The following is a 20,213-nucleotide window of genomic DNA, read 5'->3' as shown; positions in this document are numbered from 1 at the left end:
GCGTCTGCTGAGCCCCTACTCTGGGGGAGGAGGAAGCCACGGTCCTTACCCCCAAGGAGTCACAGGGCGTGGGGGCGGCCTCCCTCCCTGCCTGTGAGCCCACCCCACCATGCCTGGGGGAGGTCACTCAGTGACCCTTGCAGAGCCTCAGAGGATGGGGGACTCCATCCAGGCAAGGTACCTGCCCCTGTCTTCTTCTGTTTCACATCAACATGGAAATGATACCTAAGTGGGTCCATCACTCAAAGGACTCCCAACAGTTGCTTCCTGATCAGACTTTTGGGATCCCAAAGCCTTAGCAGATTGAGATGGTGCTGCTGCCCCTCGGGGGTGTTCTGATTCTTTCACGGTTAGCTACCCCTGCAGTTCAGGTTTTCGATATTCCTGTTGCCCTTCAGCCTTTCCTTTCCCCTTGGCTATATGCTTAACATTTCAGACAAGAGTCCAGAAAATCCCAGGGGGAGAAGGGCTGCCCTGGGTCACGTAGGCGATTGGTCCAACCCAATCAGGTTTACTGCAGGCAAAGCATGCAGCCTGCATGAGTCTCGTCTGAGAATTAGGAATACCACCACTGACTCCACAGGCTGTAGGGAGAGCTAAAGGGGCCTGGCACAGAGTGGGTGCTCAGTAAAGGTTAGTTTCCTTTCCCCTCCTTCACAAAGTCACCACAATCGCCAACTGCAAAAACCCCAGAGACTTGTTCTTGCTGCAGGTGGGGCTGGGGGATGGGCCCAGGGCTGAAGGAGGGGAGAGAGCTGCCCTCAGGCTGGAAGCCCATCCTGCCAGTTCCCTTCACCTGGCCAGTTAAGGCCAGGGAGACCCCTAGGGTGGGCAGGCCTATAAGGAGGAGGTATTGGCTAAAACCCAAAAGAGAGAATCTAATCATTAATTACATAAATACTTGAGCACCTTACTATGTGTTAGGAATATTCTAGTGAGTGGAAGGAAAGAGTAAAAAGCAGCTGAGATCAGCATACATTATTTTTCTGATCATCTCACTTGATCCTTACCTCTCCTGTAGGAGAAATTGGGCAGGATCTCAGACCTATTTCAAATACAACAATCAAGACCCAGAGAAGATACAAACAACATGCTCACTGTCATACAGTGGCTGAGTGCAGAGTTGGGACCAGAATCTACCTCTTTGGACTCGGCATTGTTTGTGCTGCTGAAGATATTTTTTCAGCTGAAGAGATAAGAGTGAGCAATTTGGATTTTGGACTGAAATTCTCTCAACTGAGAAATATCACTTTTAAGGGGAAGTGTTGATTCTAGAGCTGGAAAAGTCTTCAGGGATTATAATCTGCACTCCTATCATGCACCGATTTCAGAAGGCTAGGGTCCAAATTTACACAGCAAGTTGGAAACCAAGATGTTATCAGAATGAGCATAAAGACAAATTGGAAGGAACAACGTATTTCTCAAGAATACAGTCAAAGGAAGAGGGAGGCCTTCGTTTCTTTTGGGACCCTCAGAAACCACCCCTCTTAAAACCTCAGCAGAGCATCCTTCCCTTCTCCTTGAGCTCTTGTTCCCCAGCCATAAAGCCCACCTTGTCTTCCAGAGCTCCTGTGGAGCCCACCCCTGGTCTGTGAAGGGGCCATCCTTCCTCACCCATCCTGAGGCTATCAGAAAACAAAAGCAAAGTACTTACTGGCTTCCTGTCATCGGAGGCTTGGGGAAGGGGCTCATTTAAGATGCATGCTTTGGCTGGATATGTCAGGGCTTTGGGGAGCCCTTCTAGAAGTCTGCCAACATCCTTGGTCCTAGGAAACCCAGATCTCTCTTGGACTCAGAGGATCTTCAGGGAGAGGCTCTAGGTATTGGTTTGGGTAGCTGGGGTTCGTAGCTTGGGTTCGCAGTCTGTGCACCTCGCATGGGACAAGAGCCTGGTGCTCCTTAGGGATCCCTAGACTGAGCAGCCCTCCCAAGAACAGAGGGTCAGGGAAGAGGGCCTGACATCTTTGAGCTAGTGTCAAAGGAGACACAGGTGCAAAGTCCTTGGAGCGCCCAGCTTACATTTGCAGACTCTGCGGTTCTCACAACCACCCGTTTCCTCTGACGGCATCACAGGCCATCGAGGAGCCATCTTCCCCGAGTTCCTGTTTCTATCTTGAAGCTGGAGTGAGAGGGCTTTCTCCGGCTTTGTGGTTTGGTCTCGTCCAAGGAACACAAAACAGGTAAAATGGAATGCAGACTTTGAGCAGGGGCTTCCCATACTTGCCTGATTAATAACAATCCCTTGAAGGACTTTGTTACTATTAGGGATTCCTAAGCTCCTTCCACACCTGAATCCTAGTCTCCAGAGGAGCAATCGAGGAATCTAAATTTTAAATACTTCAAGAGATTCCTTTGATTGGCATGTTTGGGAAGCACTGTCTTATAGTAGTACTGCTTAGCCGCTAGTATATGAATCACCTAGAATCTTGTTAAGCTGCAGATTCTAACTCAGTAGGTCTGGGTACGATTAAAGAGTCTGTATTTTAAGCTCCCAGGGGATCCCTATGCTGTTGGTCTGGGGACCACACTTTGAGTAGCAAGAACTGGACAGTGTGGGCCCTAGACCAGTGGCCTCAGCATTACCTGGGAATTTGTCAGGTATACTAACAGGTATACTAATTTGCTCAGGTTCTCAAGGTTTCTGCTAGTTCTTCAGTTTCTCCTTTCCTCCTAGTGAAGGTTGGTTTGATATTTAACTCCAAAGGCACTTAGCATGGAGAGCTAAAGGAGCCAGGGTGGAGTGATGCTATCAGAGGAAAGGGGTGGTTGTTGAGAACCACAGAGTCTGCAGATGTGGGCCAGATGCTCATTTTCTGTAAGAAGGTTCTAATCAGGATGTTAACTACTCAGGGAAGTGGCTCATGGCAGGGAGGGACTTGAGCATAGCCCACCCTCCTGCTCTTGATCTTATGTGACAGGCAGACCTTTCAAAACTGGCCTCTAGGTGAGGTCTGTGAATGAAGTAGAAACTAGGAATGACCATTTTTGGTTTCTTCTTAAAAAGAATCCCCCATATAACCCTCCCTTTCCAATCAGCAAAGCACTTAAGATTAATAAAGTTTAAAATCCTACATCTGCCAATAACATTGTAAGCTAACTCTTGGGCTTTTTTTCTTATCCATAAAATGGAATTTATATATATCTCATTGGACCAATAAAGGAAATTTATAGGAAGGTGCTAGGAATTTGGAATATAGTAGGTGCTCAATAAAAAGCTGAATAAAACATGAAAATGCATTGATTTTTGGAAGAATTGGGAACTTTTCCAAGCTAGGTGAACTTGGCCAAATCACTTCACTTTTCTCAGCTATTTCTCATTTGTAGAGTGAATGAGGAATCTACATTCACTTTGTACTGGCCATCTTCTTGCCGCTTATGAAGCAGGTACTTATTATTCTTTTTGGTACTGAATGGGAAAAAAGGAAATGAAAATGAGAAAAGGAATGAGTGAGATAAGAAACACTTAAGTATAGTCATTTGGGGTTCGACTCCAGGCATAAGGCTAAGGTGGGAAAGCAAGCGACTATTCACGGTGAATGGGGCCAAGAAGGTTAAAGGAATGTGGGTTTTAAGAGCAGCTTTGGAGCTCTCTAAAGCACTGGCCTATATCCTCTGGCACTCAGTTTGGTAATCTCTGCTCACCTATGTGTTTCATCCTCTATAACATAAAGGGCAGGTCCATGTCATTATCTCCCACTCACACAGCAATGCCAGTGTACTGAGGCAGCAGTAGCCCCTGGACCATTTAAAGTTGATCTGAAGTAGTGGACATCTGAGATTACCCTCAGCAGGTACAAAGATAGAGAAATCTAGCTGGTCTCTTAGAAGAAACCAGACAAGTGGTTGCAGGTTATTATATCAGGGATGAGGATCAGCAACCCCTAAAGATGACAGACGTGGGATGTAAGACGCCTTTCAAAGACCCCAGCTTCTCCTCCTCCATCACAAACAGCACAGTTGGACTTCTCAGGATTTTGAATTGAGGGGAATGTAGGCATGTCAGATGGGCCTGGAGTTCAATTGTGGCTTGGCTAACAGGATGTTTTTGGCAAATTATTTATTCTGAGTCTTTATTTCCTCAGTGAAAATGGACAGTGTTGCTGGATGGAATAAGTGATTGCATACATGAAAGTGTCCAGCCTGCAGCCAGAATACAATAATTCAAATCCCTTCCTGAGCCTGGGTGAATGGCTTTAGAGAAATAACACCAGCAATTGGGTAACAATGAGACATATACAGCTTTATTTAATTATCTGTAAAAAGTCATATACTCTGGTAGAGTGACACATTGCCTATCTCAGCAGAAAGCAGATCATATGTCAGAAAAGCCCCTTCCCCAAATTCAGAACTGTGAAATCTGAGCTGCGCCCTTGCAAGGCATCAGCTGGTTTCCACAGCTCTTTCATCCTTCTCTGGATGATAAACTCTGGCTGGCTGTGACCCCCTCACATAGCAGTAGAGAAGAGGCTGAAAACAGTTTTATGGATAGAGCTACCCTTTCAGAGTGGTCCCTTCCCTCCCACAAAAAAGAGTTCACAACTTTAAGAATCCTTCTGAGAAGTGGGTTCAATATCAATTTAATTTAGCTTCCATTAACTCTGCTGACATTAAGGCTGTATTTATTAAATATGATACTGTATTAATGCCAGCTCCTTTTCTCCCGCCCATTTTCTCACCAATTATATAATTTTTAGATCATACCTCTCTCCTTTTTTGGGACTGAGGGATGTTAAAATAGCTCTCTATCAAGACCTGGGAGGCATTTCTTACATATATTTGTTTAGTAGGTGGCATGAGATAATGCAGTGACAGCAGTTTTGCCCCTGCAAAGTAGAGGACTGGCATTTTGTTTTCTACCTTTCTGTGTTAAGAGAATCTAGTAATTAAGCCACACTCTTTGGGAAAAATTCCATATTGCATTAGAGCCTCATTATTCATGGGCTTCTAGCAGAATGTATCTATCGCCTTTTAATTAATAGAATAGTATATGAATTTATTTAAATTGAAGGAGGTGCTGGCCATCCTGCTTGCCTTTCTGTATAACAGGCACTCTTCTTTTAGTCACAGAGGTCCAAACAGCAATTATGACTTTCCACATTCTCCAGTGTTGCTGTCTCCTGAAGTCACTTTGTAAATCTTGTTGACCAATTCGGAAACAAAAGAAAATGCAGGAGCCTATCCAACCTAGAAATCGGTTCTGTACATTTCCCCTAAAAACACTACTGAAAATGCAAAAAAAAAAAAAAAAGTCCCCTCCCTTTTTGCAGAAGCTCTACAAGAAAGCATATCTAAAATCACAGAACTATGGACACACAAAAGAGACACACGTGCTCGCACACATGGAGTTGGGAATCAAAGATCTTATCAGATACATAATGGGGAGAGCACAGGAAAAAGCTGACAGAAGATATGGAGATTTGATCAGCTAGATGTTGGAATGTTATAGTAATGGCCTGGAAGTGGTTCTTGGTACATACAAAAAAGTGGGCAGGTGGGCAGAGAGAATGCTAATCCAGGCTGCCAGAGAAAGAGATTCAATGGCCATGCATGAGTGAAAGATAGTAGATGCCAGTTTGCTGGATGAAATGTTATATTATGGAGTAGTGGGTTGAAGAAGGTTGGACTTGCATGGTCCAGGGGAGGGAAATCATCTTAGCAGGACACCTCCATGGTCTGGGGTCTGTCCACGGCATCAGGGGACTCAGGAGCTTGAGTTCCATCTGACTGATTGCTGGTGACAGACCGGCTGAAGGGACTTTCTGCAGAGCTCATGCTACTTGAGGTTGAGTGAGTTCGTGATCGGATGAGCCGGGTCATACTGGCAGCTGGTACTGAAAGAAAAAAATCAAGACAACTAGAAGATAGAGTCTTGGTTAAGCTCAACTGATACAGAAATTTCACCTATGGCTTTATGTTCACCTTCCCCAACCCATTTAAGGTGACTCCCAGGCATAAGATATGGCCATTCCTATTCTGCATTATTAGCTCTGGGTGAATGGCTATCTGCAAGGTGGCTTTAATCCTTTGGATCTCACTGGAATCTCAGCTGATTCTAGTCCATAGTAGAACAAAGGGAAACCCTAAGTCCAGAATATAGCCTCTTAGCTGTGCCCACACTATTCATACAGTAATTAGGAAGGAGGTTTTGGGAATCCTGGCAGATAATCCAAAATCTATCATGCATGCAAGACTAAACTAAAAGAAAAGACAAACCACACAAGTATGAAAGTGTTTCACAAACACAGTGCAAGCCCGATACAACAAGACTACCATCCGTGTCCACAAGCTACTCTTGCTATCTGGGGGAAGGAGACACATAGGAAGGAGGAGAGGTAGGGGAGGCAGGTGGGTCTGGAGATGGCCTCTGCACAGGGAATGAAGTTCAGGATGCCTGGGAGGGAAGAGGTCTGGGTGTCAGTGTTTAATTCAGGTTCCTGTTCTACCAATGCTTTAACCCCCTTCCAGTTTGGGCAGGACAGGGCCTTTCCTGGGATAATGTCCCTGCCTATCTTCTGATGGACCAGCTACTCCCCCAGCTGCCACTTCAATACTGGAGTCAAAATTTTTGATGCTATCACCTGCAGAGTTCTCCAGGCACAGGCTCTGACACTCCTATTTTATAGTGAAGGCTGCCTGCACCTGGGGGTTAACTCAAGGATCAGTAAGTGGTGGAGGAAGAGGGGTTCTGCCTAAAAGCTATAAAATTCCAGCTGCTGCTGTGATTCTGGATTTCGGATGAGAGGTGGCCAGGCCATGATAACCTTCTTTCTTCCTCCTGGTAGGCCCCTCTTAGGGCACAATGAGCCACGTTCTATCGGGCTCTCACTGCACAGGAAAACCGCGGACATGCTGCAGGCAGCCAATGCAGCCAGGAGAGCGAGGCTGGGAGGCAGGGATAGGGCCAGCACAGAGGAAGGTACCTGACTCGGTGTTCAGGTGACTGAGCTGCACATACGGGACTGGAAGCAGGATGGACACAGGAAAAGGCAGGTTAGTGACCCCAGACTGCCAAGTGGCAACATGGGCTGCCCAGTAGATACTGACAGACTGACTACTCTAAGCCTGGGATGAAATTTTAAGGTCCCAGAAGGGCTGAGGCCAACTGATGCTTCAATAGCATCTTAATATAACTTCTCTCAATCAGTTAAAGGCAACTGTTTTCCCATCCACTAATAACAGTCATCCTGATTTGGATTAGAAATGGGCTGGAAAATAAGCTGTTTCCAAGGAAAGGGATGGAGATGGGCCAGGTGAGGGACTTCTGCTCCTCCCAATAAGCCAGAGGGAAATGGGTGTGGGCTCGGTTGGTAGTGCCTCACAGACGGGAACCACACAGCAACTCCAGACAAGACATATATGGTGCTCTGCCTGTTAGGTACAGGGCTGCATCCAAGGGCTCAGCTGCTGCCCAGAGCAGCTAAGCATGTAGCTCATCACTGGCCATTATCCAAACTGATACGAAACAAGAGAAAAAAATCACACTAGGTATGTAGTAAAAAAATCACACTACCCAGAGCTTTGAACCTGGGTGGGAGGGTTTTTCTTCTTAAAATCCCAAGAAAGGGGCATAGGTGGATATTCTTAACCAACTAAGAAAGCTCAGGAGTGTCACAATACAAGAGACCAGGACAGCAGCATATGATATGGATACATGTTTTAGACTTGCTCTAAAATCCTTTGTAAGCTCATCTCCTCTGGTGGAGCAGATTTAAATTAGAACATAACTCTTTTCTTCTGTAGTCTCTAATTTGTTTCACTATGCCAGGTCATCAACCAGCTGAGTTCAAGTGTAAATCATGATCACCAAATCTAGGACAGCCTCAGCCTCGGTGGTTGAAAGTGTGGGCTCTGGAGCCAGACTGCCAGAGTTTAAATCATGGCTCTGCAGCTTACTTGTTACCCTAGGATATGTGCTTAACCTCTTTGAGTCTCAGATTCCTTTTCTATAAAATGAGACTAATACTAGAACTTACCTCTTAAGGTAATAATTATAACTAGATAATATAATGAATATATAGCACTACCTGTCACAAGGTAAGTGGTTAATAAGTGTTAGTTCATCTTATATATTTGAGCAGATGAATGCTCTATAAACTTAAGGCTAGCTAGCTCAGAGGTTATGCCCTGAGAACTGCAGCCTCTGCAGATGTCAAACTAACTATTATCAATAAAGTTTTGCTAGATAGAAAGTTGTTTACTACTCACTGTAGCCCATTCCCTGCAAAAAGTACTTGAAGGCCTCGGTGAGCTTCCCAGGCTAGGGAAACAAAATAAAAAGGCATTAATCTTTGCATAGGGAGAGACAGAATCAATGGATGCTTTTTAAAAAAAAAAAAAATCTCCTTACCTGAACCACTTGGGGCAGTCCCCCACAGTCTGCCATCTAGAAGAGGAAAAATATATAATCAGCCATGATTTTCATACCCTAAAAGGAAATTGTTCTGAATACCTTGAGTCCTTTTAAGTAGGTAGGATTGGACTGTAGGTTTTTCACTTATGTCTAATTGCATCTAAGAGTACATCTCCCCAATACACCCTTAAACAAAAACTTAGATCCTGGCAATAACCTTGTCTATAAATCTGAAAGGATTATTTGATATTTTCCAAGACTGCTTTCAGGCCCATGATGGGAATTTTCCATTAGGAGTTACGGTGAAGTTGGCCAAACTTCAACCATAAAACTGCCTTCAACTAAGGAATGCTACGTTCAGAGTCCTCAAACAGCGTAACCCTGACTTCTCACGGCACATGCCTTCTATATTCCCTTTCATTATCTCTACTCCACAACTAAAGGGAGGGCTACAATCAGCTGCTGATGCTGAATTCAGTCAACTGGCTTGGTCAGCCACTTTCCTCTTGTGGCTGACTTTGGTGAGGCTGCTTCTGACATCACAAAACTTTACAGTTGGTTATTCTCACTGGTGTAAAGATTTCCTGCAAGGGGTTTCTTAAACAATAGTGTCATGAGAATTACCTAGAGGACTTGATAAAACTCAGATTCGTGGGCTCCTCAGCCAGTGATTCTGATTCAATGGGTCTGGAATAGGGCCCAAGAAATCGCATTCCTAACAAATTCCAGGAGATGCAGACTCTGCCAATCTGCAAAGAAGACTCCTAGGGCACAATGACAAAATATGAGCCTGACCATCTTCCTTCTACCTATTATGCATTCTATGCTGAAATAATCTATCAAAGGGACAGCAACACCATGGCTTCAATTCACTAGCATTAAAACTTTCATTCTACTATTGTTATTTAGTAGAGAGAAACACTACAAAAGGTACAGGAATTTGAGGTTAACAAGGAATGGTCACCTGAAAATTCGAAGCAAAAGATCAGAAACAACCTGATTTAAGTATAAAACAGATCAAACTGACACAGGTTGTATTTTCATCAAGTTTAATAGTAGGAAGCTGATTAGAACCTTTAACAGTTCCCAGATGCAGAGAAAGAATATTGGGAGAAACTATTTCCAAGACTGATGCTTATCAAATAGCTTGAGAATAAGTTCAGTCAGCCATTGGAATTATACATTCTTTTTCATGCTATTTGCACAGGCATTTCTGCTCAGAAACAACCACAACATATAACAACTGTAGAGTTCAGTTTTGTACTACTGAATATCAATTCAAACCTGCAGTGAAAAACTAATTTGAAACTGAAATCACATACTTTTTTTTAATTAATTTTTTTTATTTTTTAAAAAATACCAAAAAACACCAAAAGCAAACATTCATGACTTTTGATCATTCCGGTTTACATATATAATCAGTAATTCACAATATAATCACATAGTTGCATATTTATCATCATGATCATTTCTTGGAACATTTGCATCTATTCAGAAAAAGAAATAAAAACAAAAAAAATTCATACATACCATACCCCCCACCCCTCCCCCTCACCGATCAGCATTACGCTCTAAATTTATTTTAACATTTGTTCCCTCTATTATTCATCTTTATTCCATATATTTTATTCATCTGTTGATAAGGTAGGTAAAAGGAGCATCAGACACAAGGTTTTCACAATTACAAGTCACACTGTGAAAGCTATATCATTATACAATCATCTTCAAGAAACATGGCTACTGGAACACAGCTCCACATTTTCAGGCAGTTCCCTCCAGCCTCTCCACTAACAAGGTGATATCTATTTAATGCATAAAAATAGAGAATAATCTCCAGGATAACCTCTCGACTCTGTCTGGAATCTCTTAGCCATTGACACTTTGTCTCATTTCACTCTTCCCTCTTTTGGTCAAGAAGGTTTTCTCAATGCCCTGATGCTGAGTCTCAGCTCATTCTGGGGGTTTTCTCAATCCGCTGATGCTGACTCTCAGCTCATTCCAGGATTTCTGACATACTTCTCTTTTAAACATTTTTATTGTAAAATATACATACAAAGCAAAGAGAGAAAAAAGCAGTAATTGTCAAAGCACACTTCAGCTAGTTGCAGAACAGATCCCAGAGTTGTCATGGGCCACTATTCCACCATCTCAGATTTTTCCTTCCAGCTACTTCCAAACACTGGAAGCTAAAAGGAATATTAGTATAGTGATTCAGCAGTCGCACTAGTCCGCCAATTTCTATTCTATTATACCTCCTCCTTCTCCTTTGATCCTTCACCAATCCATAGAGATCTTTGGGCAATGCCTGTTCCGACCTTTTCATGTTGAGAAGGGGTGTTGACACTAAAGGACAGGGGGATGTAATCAATTGCTAATCCTGGAGATGCCAGTCCCTCCTGGCCTCAGGATCCATCTGACCCAGGAACCCTCAAGGAATTATAGGTTCCAGGAAAGCAAACAGTGTACGAAACCCCTATAAAGTCTGTCTGAGCCCTAGGTGTTCTTAAGAGTCAAGAGTGATGTTGGTCAGGGTTTAGCAAACCATGGCAATTAGCACTATCTAACTGAAGCTTGCATAAGAGCAGCCTCCAGAACAGCCTCTCAACTCCATTGGATCTCTCCTGGCCACGGATGCCTTATTTTATTACACTTCTTTCCCTCCCCTTTCTTCTGGAAGGAGCAGTCAATCCCAAGTGCCAGAACCAGACTCATCCCCTGGAGCCATGCCCCACATTACCAGGGAGACCCTCACCCATGAATGTCATGTTCCATGTGGGAGGAGGGCAATGGTTGGGCCTAGAGAGAGGTCACATCTGAGAAACAAAGAGGTTTACTGGAAGCGACTCCAAGGCCTGGCCGTGGGCAGTCTTAGCTTCTCCCCCACAGAAACAAGCTTCAAAATGGCAAGCCTCAAAATCAAGGGTCTGGCCCGTTTTACTGGGAGACCCCAATGGTTGAAAGAGTACCTGGGATGGGAAGTTCAATAGTTCCCTCAAGGGACTTCACCAACATCCTCCAATTATCAGCCCACCACAGTCTGAGATGTATCCCAGCATTACACCAAGTTACGCAGAACTACAAGGCCTTGTTCCCACTGTGGACCCCAAGAGTCTGGGTTGTTCAAATGAGCTATCCAAACAGTCTGATTTAGATGATGTGTTACAAAAAGATCTAGGTTCTGGACATAAAAAATCTGTCTTTGGCCCAGACAGAAGGTGAAGATCTAGAGCACATACACTATCATATTTTACCTTATATTCTCATTTAAATAGACAGATCCAGTCAGATTGGCTTCTTTTAAAACTCTGATTGAGGGTTGATCTCCCCTGCAGTTACTTTAAGTGTTACTACATTCAGCTATGCTAACCTTCACAGCTGTATCACGCATCTCAGGGTCCCAGGTGTCACAGAATTACTCATAGTCCTAGGGAAATACCAGCTGATACACACACAGCTCAGCATCTCAGCATCCAGAAATACATTTACAACTTCAGATTAAGTGTGGCTGCTATAAGGGCTTACAATCAAGGCTCCAATTTTCTAAGTATTTTCTGAAAGAGACCTTAGCATACTTGGTCTTTTGTTTCTGGCTTATTTTGCACAACATATTGTCCCCAAGGTTTATTCAGTTTGTTTTGTGCATCTCAACATCTTTACTTTTTGTAACCACACCATATTCCATCATATAAATGTATCACAGTTTGCCATTCTGTTTCTCAGTCATAGTACCCTTTGGCTCCCTCCATCTGTTGGGCATCACGGATAATGTCCAAAAACAAACCACGTTGTTTATTGTGCCTGGTTATACCTGGTTGTACATTCAGCAGTACTCTCAATTTTAGACAAATGCCAATGATCCATAATGACAAAGAACTGACAAAGAATCTACCATCTTATCCTCTAGTTTTTGTCAGATCTATATATTTTTCCCCCTCTCCCTTTTTATCCTTTAAATTACCATTGCTGGTATTCTTCAATTCTGTGCCCTCCTGTCTTTTTTTTCCAACTGACAGGACTCCCTTTAGTATTTCTTATAGGGTCTCTTTTTGATTAGGTCTCTCAATCTTTGTCTTTGAAGATTTTAAACTCTTCCTCAATTTTGAAAAAACAACTTGGTTGGATAAAGAATTCTTGCCTGGAAGACTTTGTCAGGATCTTAAATATATTGTACCACTGCTTTCTTGCTTCCATGGTGCCTGTCAAGTAGTCAGAACTCAGTCTTATGTGTTTTCCTTAAATGCAGGTCCCTTTTCTTATGCTGCTTTCACAGTTTTTTCTCTTCAACAATTGACAGTTTGATTAATATGTTTCTCGGAATAGGCCTATCTGGATTTATTCTACTTGGAACTCGTTGGGCCTCTTTGATTTGGGTATTTATGTCTTTTATAAGGGTTAGGAAGTTTTCCTCAATTATATCTCCAACTAACTTTTCCAGCCCTTTACTCTTCTCCTTCTGGGACACCAATGATTCTTATATTTCCGTGCCTCTTGTTGTCCATCATTTCCTTAAGATCTAGTTCCATTTTTTACATCTTTCTTGCCATTTGTTTATGTGCTCTAGTTCAATTGTTCTATTCTATTTGAGGGTCTATTAAAAGCTAAACTGGGGTGCATGGGTACTTCAATAACAGAATGTCTGCCTGCTAGGCAGAAGACCCAGGCTTAACTCCTGGCATATGCACCCAATAATAATAATAATAATGATAATAAAATAAAAATAAAAATATAAATATATGAAAAACAACAACAACAAAACACACTTCATCAGTAATAGGCCCCAAAGTCAGAAGGGGATATCCCCCCAAAATTGGGAATGAATTCAGACTGATGCCATCAGAAAGGAGAGAAAATAATTTATTTAAAATTAAATAAAGTAATAGAAAAAAATTAAAATCTATTTAATACATACAAATAAAAAAATAAAAATAATAGTGCTAATAAAAATACATATATAGAAAAGATGTATTAAAAAGAAAAGACAGCAAAAAAGAAAAAAGGAAAAAAAAAAAAACCTAGGCAGACAGGGAGACCGCCTGCCTGCACTTACCAGTTCTCACCAGCTGATGGTGCTCCCACAGCACCTCTTCCCCTCAGGCCTCTGCCTTTCCAACTGCAGGGGCACCTAGACAGATGGTGTGTACAGCAGAAAGGCTGCCCCTATAACCTGGGGGCATGAAGTCCAGTCTAGGGACGGGGAACTGACCAGTGCCTTGGGGCATCAACCGACCCACAACACCTGGCACCTGACAGATCCAGCATACAGCACGCCCAATGGCTCGGCTATTCAGGCACCTGGCCGGGTGGCCTCTCCCAGAGGCTGGGGGAGCAGTTCTTCCCAGTGGTCGTCCAGGCCAGTCTCTGGGCTCCCTGCCGGCACATCCAGCTGTGCAGCTGTTCAGGGAGGCTTCCTTAGCCAGCAGCCGGAACAGGCTGGAGCAGAGCGACAGGTCAGTTCCCTCCGATCCACACTTTCCCAGATGCCACCATCAGCCCCAAGTGGGGCTAATGGCCGATCCAGCTTACCCCACTCCCCCTGTTTCTGATCCTTCCACCTCTCTCCTCCTTAAAACTGGAGACCCTTAGATTATTCACCCCTCAGGACCACAGGATGATTCTCTCTCCATCCCCTATCTTGTCCCATTGAGCAGGGCCACCCAGCAACGCCATCTTCCTGGAAGTCACATACTTTAATTTTTTAAAAACTTTTTATTTTGAAACACTTTCAAACTTACTCATCAGCAACAAAAATAATACAAACCCCATAGAGATAATATACATATATACACATACATACATCTGTCCCCCCAGATACTCAGATCCATCAATTTTAACTTTTTGCCACATTTGCTGTATCATTCCTACCCATCAATCCATTCATCAATCTATCCATTCTATCCATCAATCCATTTTCTGAACTCCTGAGTTTAGAGGTTTTATATTTACATCATCTGCTTGAACACTTAATATCACCACATACATTTCTTAAAAACTAGGATCCACTTATGTAATCACCTTAAGTACAGTTATCAGGTTCAAGAAATTGAATATTGATATAATCCTTGCATTCTATTATGTCCCCAAAATGTCTTTTGGGGCCTTTTCAACTTTTATTAGATGCTATCGTGGATCACATATTGCATTTAATTGTTATTGTCTCTTTAGTTGCTCATTCATTTTTTTTTTTCAATTGTGGGAACATATATATATAACGAATTTACCCATCTCAATCACTCTCAATCATATCATCCAGTGGGATTACTCACCTTTACATTGTTGTGGTATTCTCACCACCTTCCATTACCAAAACTTATTCATTTCCCCAAAGAAAAGCCCTACACCTACTATGTGTTAACTCCCCATTCCTCCTGGCCCTGAACCCTGGCTACATGTACTGTAATTTCTGTCTCTGTGAGCCTTCATATTCCCCAATATTTTCTTTTTGGTTACTGTGAAGCTTAAATGAACCATTGCAACTCTAAAATATGCTTGCTGTTTGTTGAGATACCAGTTTAACTTCAATGGTATGTATGAACTCTGTTCCAATACCACCCCATCACTCCACCTTAATTTATTATGAGTCCAAACCACTGGTCAGGCACCAGAAGTCAAATCTGGGTCTCCGGCATGGAAGGCGAGAATGCCCGCTGAGCCACCGCAGCTGGCCCTGGTTTATCATTACATTTTATGTATTTGCCTTTTACATCTTGCAGGAAGTTAAAAGTGGAGTTATAAACTCAAGAAACAATGCTACTGGCATTTATGTTTACCTACGTTGTTACTCTTAGTGTAGATTCTTATTTCTTCATGTGGCTTTGGTCTATTGTCTAGTGTCTTTTCCTTTCCACTTGCAGAACTCTTTAGCAACTCTTGTAGGGTTAGTCTAGTGGTGATGAACTCCCTCAGCTTTGGTTTATCTGGGAACATCTTATTCTCTCCCTCCCTTTTTTTTGTCTTTATTTTTTTTAATTGACAAAACATAACAAGCTAGAAACATGAACATTCTAAACATATGAACATTCCATTCTTGGTATAAAATCAATGACTCACAATATCATCACATAGTTGTATATTCATCACCATGATCATTTCTTAGAACATTTGCATCACCCCAGAAAAAGAAATAAAAAAAAAAAAGAAAAAACTCATATATACCATGCCCCTTACCCCTCCCTCTTATTGGCCGCTAATATTTCTACTACCCAATATATATATTTATTAATTAAAAAAATTTTTTTAAACATTCTTACCATATGATCATTCCATTCTACATATATAATCAATAATATACAACATCATCACATAGTTTTATATTCATCATCATGATCATTTCTTAGAATATTTTTTATCAATTCAGAAGAAGAAAATTACAAAAAACAGAAAAAAATTCACACATACAATACCCCTTACCCTCCCCTTTCATTGATCACTAGCATTTCAATCTACTAAATTTATTTATTTATTTATTTATTTTTCAAAGATTTTTTTATTACACCAATATAAATGCCATACAGCTTGCTACACCATGTTGTATTTTTAGGAGTTAACAATTCAGGAGCAGGGAGTAAACTGAGAATAACTAGAATTTTTAGGTGTACCTATAATTTATTATAAAATTGGGAATTTAATAGATATACAGGTAAAAATGAAAAACCTAAAAAAAGTGGAAACAGTGACATCAATAGACTTTATTCTGTGATTGTATGATGTTACAATTATAATTTTCCTTGCAACTTTCTGTATTTTTAAATGGGCGAAGGAAAAGATAATATTGTACATCAAGAATTCATCATAATATGTTTAATCTTTCTCTTATTGCTGGATACTGAGGTAGTTTCCAGTTCCCAATTCTAACCCTCACACTAGGGAAAAACTCATTTTTATGAATATACATCATCAGTTAGTATAGCACGTCCTCATTTTCCATATATCAACCTCATTCCAAGTCTGACTTTCCTCAAGGCCAGAAGGGAAAGAAAGGCAGACAGACTTTTCCCCTACCGTGAGTTCATTTACAGTCCATGGATTGCCCAGACTCCTGAAGAAATGATGATTACAGGGAGGAGGCCACATTGTCACGAAAATGCTTTTGTTTATCAAGGATTCAGTAAACGTGTCCACTGTCTGGTGCCCACGGTGCCTCCAGAGGTTGTGTGCTTCACTGAACACTTACTCGATGAAAGTAGAGAAAGTAAGCACTGCCTAGGGGCAGGGTAGAATTCCGCGTTGGGGATTCCAGGATTTATCCTTCTTTGTGCATTAGTCTTGCTTCAGAACACACACAGTGCCTTCCTCATTCGTTACCCTTTAAATGCCACTGATTCCGCATCAAAGGAAAGGAGGCCTGGACTAGGGTGCTGGGAATGACATCCTTCTCTTGAAGCTGAGGCCCTGGTGAGCTTCATACCATGTGGAGCAGGGCCTGAAAATCTACTTTGCTGAGGGGTAGTTCGGGTACTGGAGAGCCCTGCTCCTGTGGATCTGGATTCAGAAAAAGTTGTACCTCTTACTTTCAATCTGTGGTTGGTAGATGTTGACTTAAAGGCTTGACGTTTCTGGATAGTGCTGGTGCAGGTGGTCAGATAAAAGAGATGATCCTTCAGCCTACTGTGCCAGAGGCCGCTGCAGGTCTCTCTCAGGGGGTCCTGGATGTCAGAGCGACCCTTCAGGGGGTTCCCATTCTGCAATCAGAGCCTGGCACCACTCATCCCACCACTGCAAAAATAAAGTGATGTCTCGTGGATCTAGATTTTCGCACTGTTTTTTATTATCAGGTTTATGCTGCAAACAGTTCTTTGACTGCAGTTCTTCCACGCCTGTTTGTTCGTTGTGATCCTGGCATCTTCCCTGATCCTGGGGACAGAAAGGAGTCTGAGTATCTGAGAACTCAGTTTCTGGAGGCAGTGCTGTTGGCAAATGATTCACTAGTGTCAAAGGTTGGTGAGAGTTCTCTTCCCCCTGCACGGTCTGGGTAGGCTGGACCATCACGACACTTAGTGCCTGGCTCACATCATCCACAAAGGGATCCAAAGGAACAAAAGATGTGTAAAGCAGAATACAAGAATTTTGATTGATGGTTAAAGAATTGGTGGGAGAAGAATTTTGGGACCTGCTTGGAACAGGCAAATGGTCATTTTGCTGCTGCTGGACGGTTAACTCTTTCCTCGTGTTTGGTGCATCGGGCAAGGAATTCACGGGTTCCCCTTTGCTCCGCTTTTGGTGTCTTGCTCTGAGGTTCTGAAACCATATCTGAATTCTTGATTCTGGAATGCCTGTTTCTTTAGCCAGTTCTTCCCTAGTAGCAATACCAGGGAACTGATTCTTCTCAAAGGCTTGTACTAGGATACTGATTTGAGATCTTGTCATGTACATATGGTTTCTTCTGTGTCCTGCTGCTAAATACTCTTGAGTCTTAAGCAAAGTCTGATCCTGAACCTGGGTTTGTTCTTCTCCTAAGGAGCATTCAGACTTCAGTCGCTGTGCCTTTAACTGTCTTGTTCTGTGGTTTTGAAACCAAACCTGAATTCTAGACTCTTCATATCTTTGTATAAATCCAGATTTCTCACTTGTGTCATACTCCTTTCGCCTAAAGAACTTAGGACTTCTTGTACTGCAGGTCTGCTGGCAATGAATTTTCTAAAGCTTCTCAGAAGAAAGGCAGCTGGCATCCGGGGTCCCTCTGTCAGCGGGGAAGATACGTGGCAGGCATCGGCTGAGCCTTGCTCCCTGCTCTGCAGCTTTCAGTATCTGATTCCAGGGGCTTTCACTCTAAACCTCACTTAGCTTCTCCAGGGCAAACTCCAGGTTTCATCTCTTAGTTAAGAATCTCCAAATGTCTGTGCCTGAGCTCTCTCCAAAATGTTTCCCTCCTAAATTTCTTTTAACATTTGTTCCCCCTATTATTTATTTTTAATTCGTATGCTTTACTCATCTGTTGAAAAGGTAGATAAAAAGAGCATCAGACGCAAGGTTTTCACAATTACCCAGTCACACTGCAAAAGCTTTATCATTATACACTCATGTTCAAGAAACATGGCTACTGGAACATAGCTCTACATTTTCAGGCAGTTCCCTCCAGCCTCTCCATTACTTTTTAACTAAAAAGGTGATACCTATTTAATGCGTAAGAATAACCTCCAGGATATCCTCTCGACTCTGTTTGGAATCTCTCAGCCATTGACATTTATTTTGTCTCATTTTGCTCTTCTCGCTTTTGGTTGAGAAGGTTTTCTCAATCCCTTGATGCTGAGTCCCAGCTCATGCTAGGCTTTCTGTCCCACGTTGCCAGGAAGGTCCACACCCCTGGGAGTCACGTTCCACGTAGAGAGTGGGACGGTGGTGAGTTTACTTGTCTTGGCTGAGAGAGAGAGGCTACATCTGAGCAACAAAACCACCAAGGTTTTTTTGGGGGTGACTCTTAGGCCTAATTTTAAGTAGGCTTAGCCTATCCTTTGCAGGGTTAAGTTTCATATGAACAAACCCCAAGATTGGGGGCTCAGCCTATTGCTTTGGTTGTCCTCACTGCTTGTGAGAATATCAAGAATTCTCCACTTGGGGAAGTTCAATTTTCCCTCTTTCTCACCATTCCCGCAAGGGGACTTTGCAAATACTTTTTTATTCACTGTTCAAATCACTCTGGGGCATCACTCTGGACAAACCTACAAAATCTCAGGACCTACCCAAGGTTCCATGTACTTATGCTGTTCAATTAAGCTGTCCACATAAGTTATAATAGAAACTGCACTAGTCAAAATATAAATTTTCTACCAAACAAACATTTTTTGCTTTAGTCTCACACAGAAGTTAAAATTTTAAACTATTAATTACCATCTATTTTCAACGCCCTGCAGTATTGACATTTCTTTGTTCTTCCTCAAAAAAAACAATTTTAAATTTGCACATTCAGTCACTATCATTATACACTCTAGGCATTCCTGGGTTATACCATCTCAGTCTTTATCATATATCTTTCCTTCTAATTTCCTTTGTGCCCCCATGCCTTCTCCCTCTATCATTCTCACATTCAGCTTCATTCAGTGTTCTAACATTATTGTATTACAGTTAGGTAATATTGTGCTATGCATTTCTGAATTTTTATAATCAGTCCCGATGCACAATCTGTTTCCCTTCAGTTCCAGTTACCCTATTTCTATCTCCTGTTTGTCTCTGTTCTTAACTGAAATTCTCCAAGTTCATTTGTTAATGTTAGTTCACATCAGTGAGACCATATAGTATTTGTCCTTTTGTTTCTGGCTAATCTCACTCAGTATAATGTCTTTAAGGTCCATCCATGTTGTTACACACTACATAACTTTATTCTGTCTTATAGCTGCATAATATTCCATCATATGTAAACCCCACAGCTTGTTTAGCCACTCGTCAGTTGAGGACATTTTGGCTGTTTCCATCTCTTTGCAATTGTACATGATGCTGCTATAAACACTGGTGTGCAAATGTCCATCTGTGTCCTTGCCCTCAGGTCCTCTGAGTAGATACCTAGCAATGCTATTGCCGGGTCATATGGCAATTCTATACATAGTTTCCTGAAGAACTGTCAAACTGCCTTCCACAGTGGCTGTACCATTTCCCCTTCCCACCAACAGTGGATAAGCGTGCCTCTTTCTTCACATCCTCTCTTGTCGTTTTCTGTCTTATTGATAATGGCCGTTCTGGTGGGTGTGAGATGGTATCTCATTGCAGTTTTGATTTGCATTTCCCTGACAGCCAGGGAAGTTGAGCATCTTTTCATGTGCCTTTTGGCCATTTGTATTTCCTCTTCTGAGAAGTGTCTGTTCAAGTTTTTCGTCCATTTTGTAATTAGGTTGTCTGTCTTTTTCTTGAGTTGAACAATCTCTTTATATATTCT

At 42.2% G+C, this 20,213-nt stretch overlaps 2 protein-coding genes across 7 annotated transcripts in view; both read right to left on the bottom strand.

The window, feature by feature from the left end:
* Positions 1-4,109, bottom strand: part of SLA2 (Src like adaptor 2) — a 43,969-nt gene extending 39,860 nt beyond the window's left edge. For both annotated transcript variants that reach the window (XR_013179437.1, XM_077169527.1), the window contains exon 1: positions 1,655-4,109. The gene's annotated coding sequence lies outside the window, so the exon portion shown is untranslated. The remainder of the gene's footprint in view (positions 1-1,654) is intronic.
* A 110-nt stretch (positions 4,110-4,219) lies between these two features.
* The window catches only part of NDRG3 (NDRG family member 3), a 166,785-nt gene continuing 150,791 nt past the window's right edge, over positions 4,220-20,213 (bottom strand). For 4 of the 5 annotated variants that reach the window (XM_077169479.1, XM_077169516.1, XM_077169489.1 and 1 more), the window contains 3 exons: positions 8,348-8,383; positions 8,206-8,257; positions 4,220-5,831 (listed from right to left, as the gene is read on the bottom strand). In XM_077169479.1, coding sequence (XP_077025594.1) covers positions 5,653-5,831; positions 8,206-8,257; positions 8,348-8,383 — 267 coding nt within the window. In that variant the 3' untranslated portion in view covers positions 4,220-5,652. Of the gene's footprint in view, positions 5,832-8,205; positions 8,258-8,347; positions 8,384-8,974; positions 9,115-20,213 lie in introns of all 5 variants that reach the window. The other variant, XM_077169507.1, reaches the window with a different exon arrangement.

This window comes from Tamandua tetradactyla, chromosome 1, assembly GCF_023851605.1.
Source record: "Tamandua tetradactyla isolate mTamTet1 chromosome 1, mTamTet1.pri, whole genome shotgun sequence".
NCBI classification, from domain to species: Eukaryota; Metazoa; Chordata; class Mammalia; order Pilosa; family Myrmecophagidae; genus Tamandua; species Tamandua tetradactyla.
This window is presented reverse-complemented; position numbering and strand designations above follow the sequence as displayed.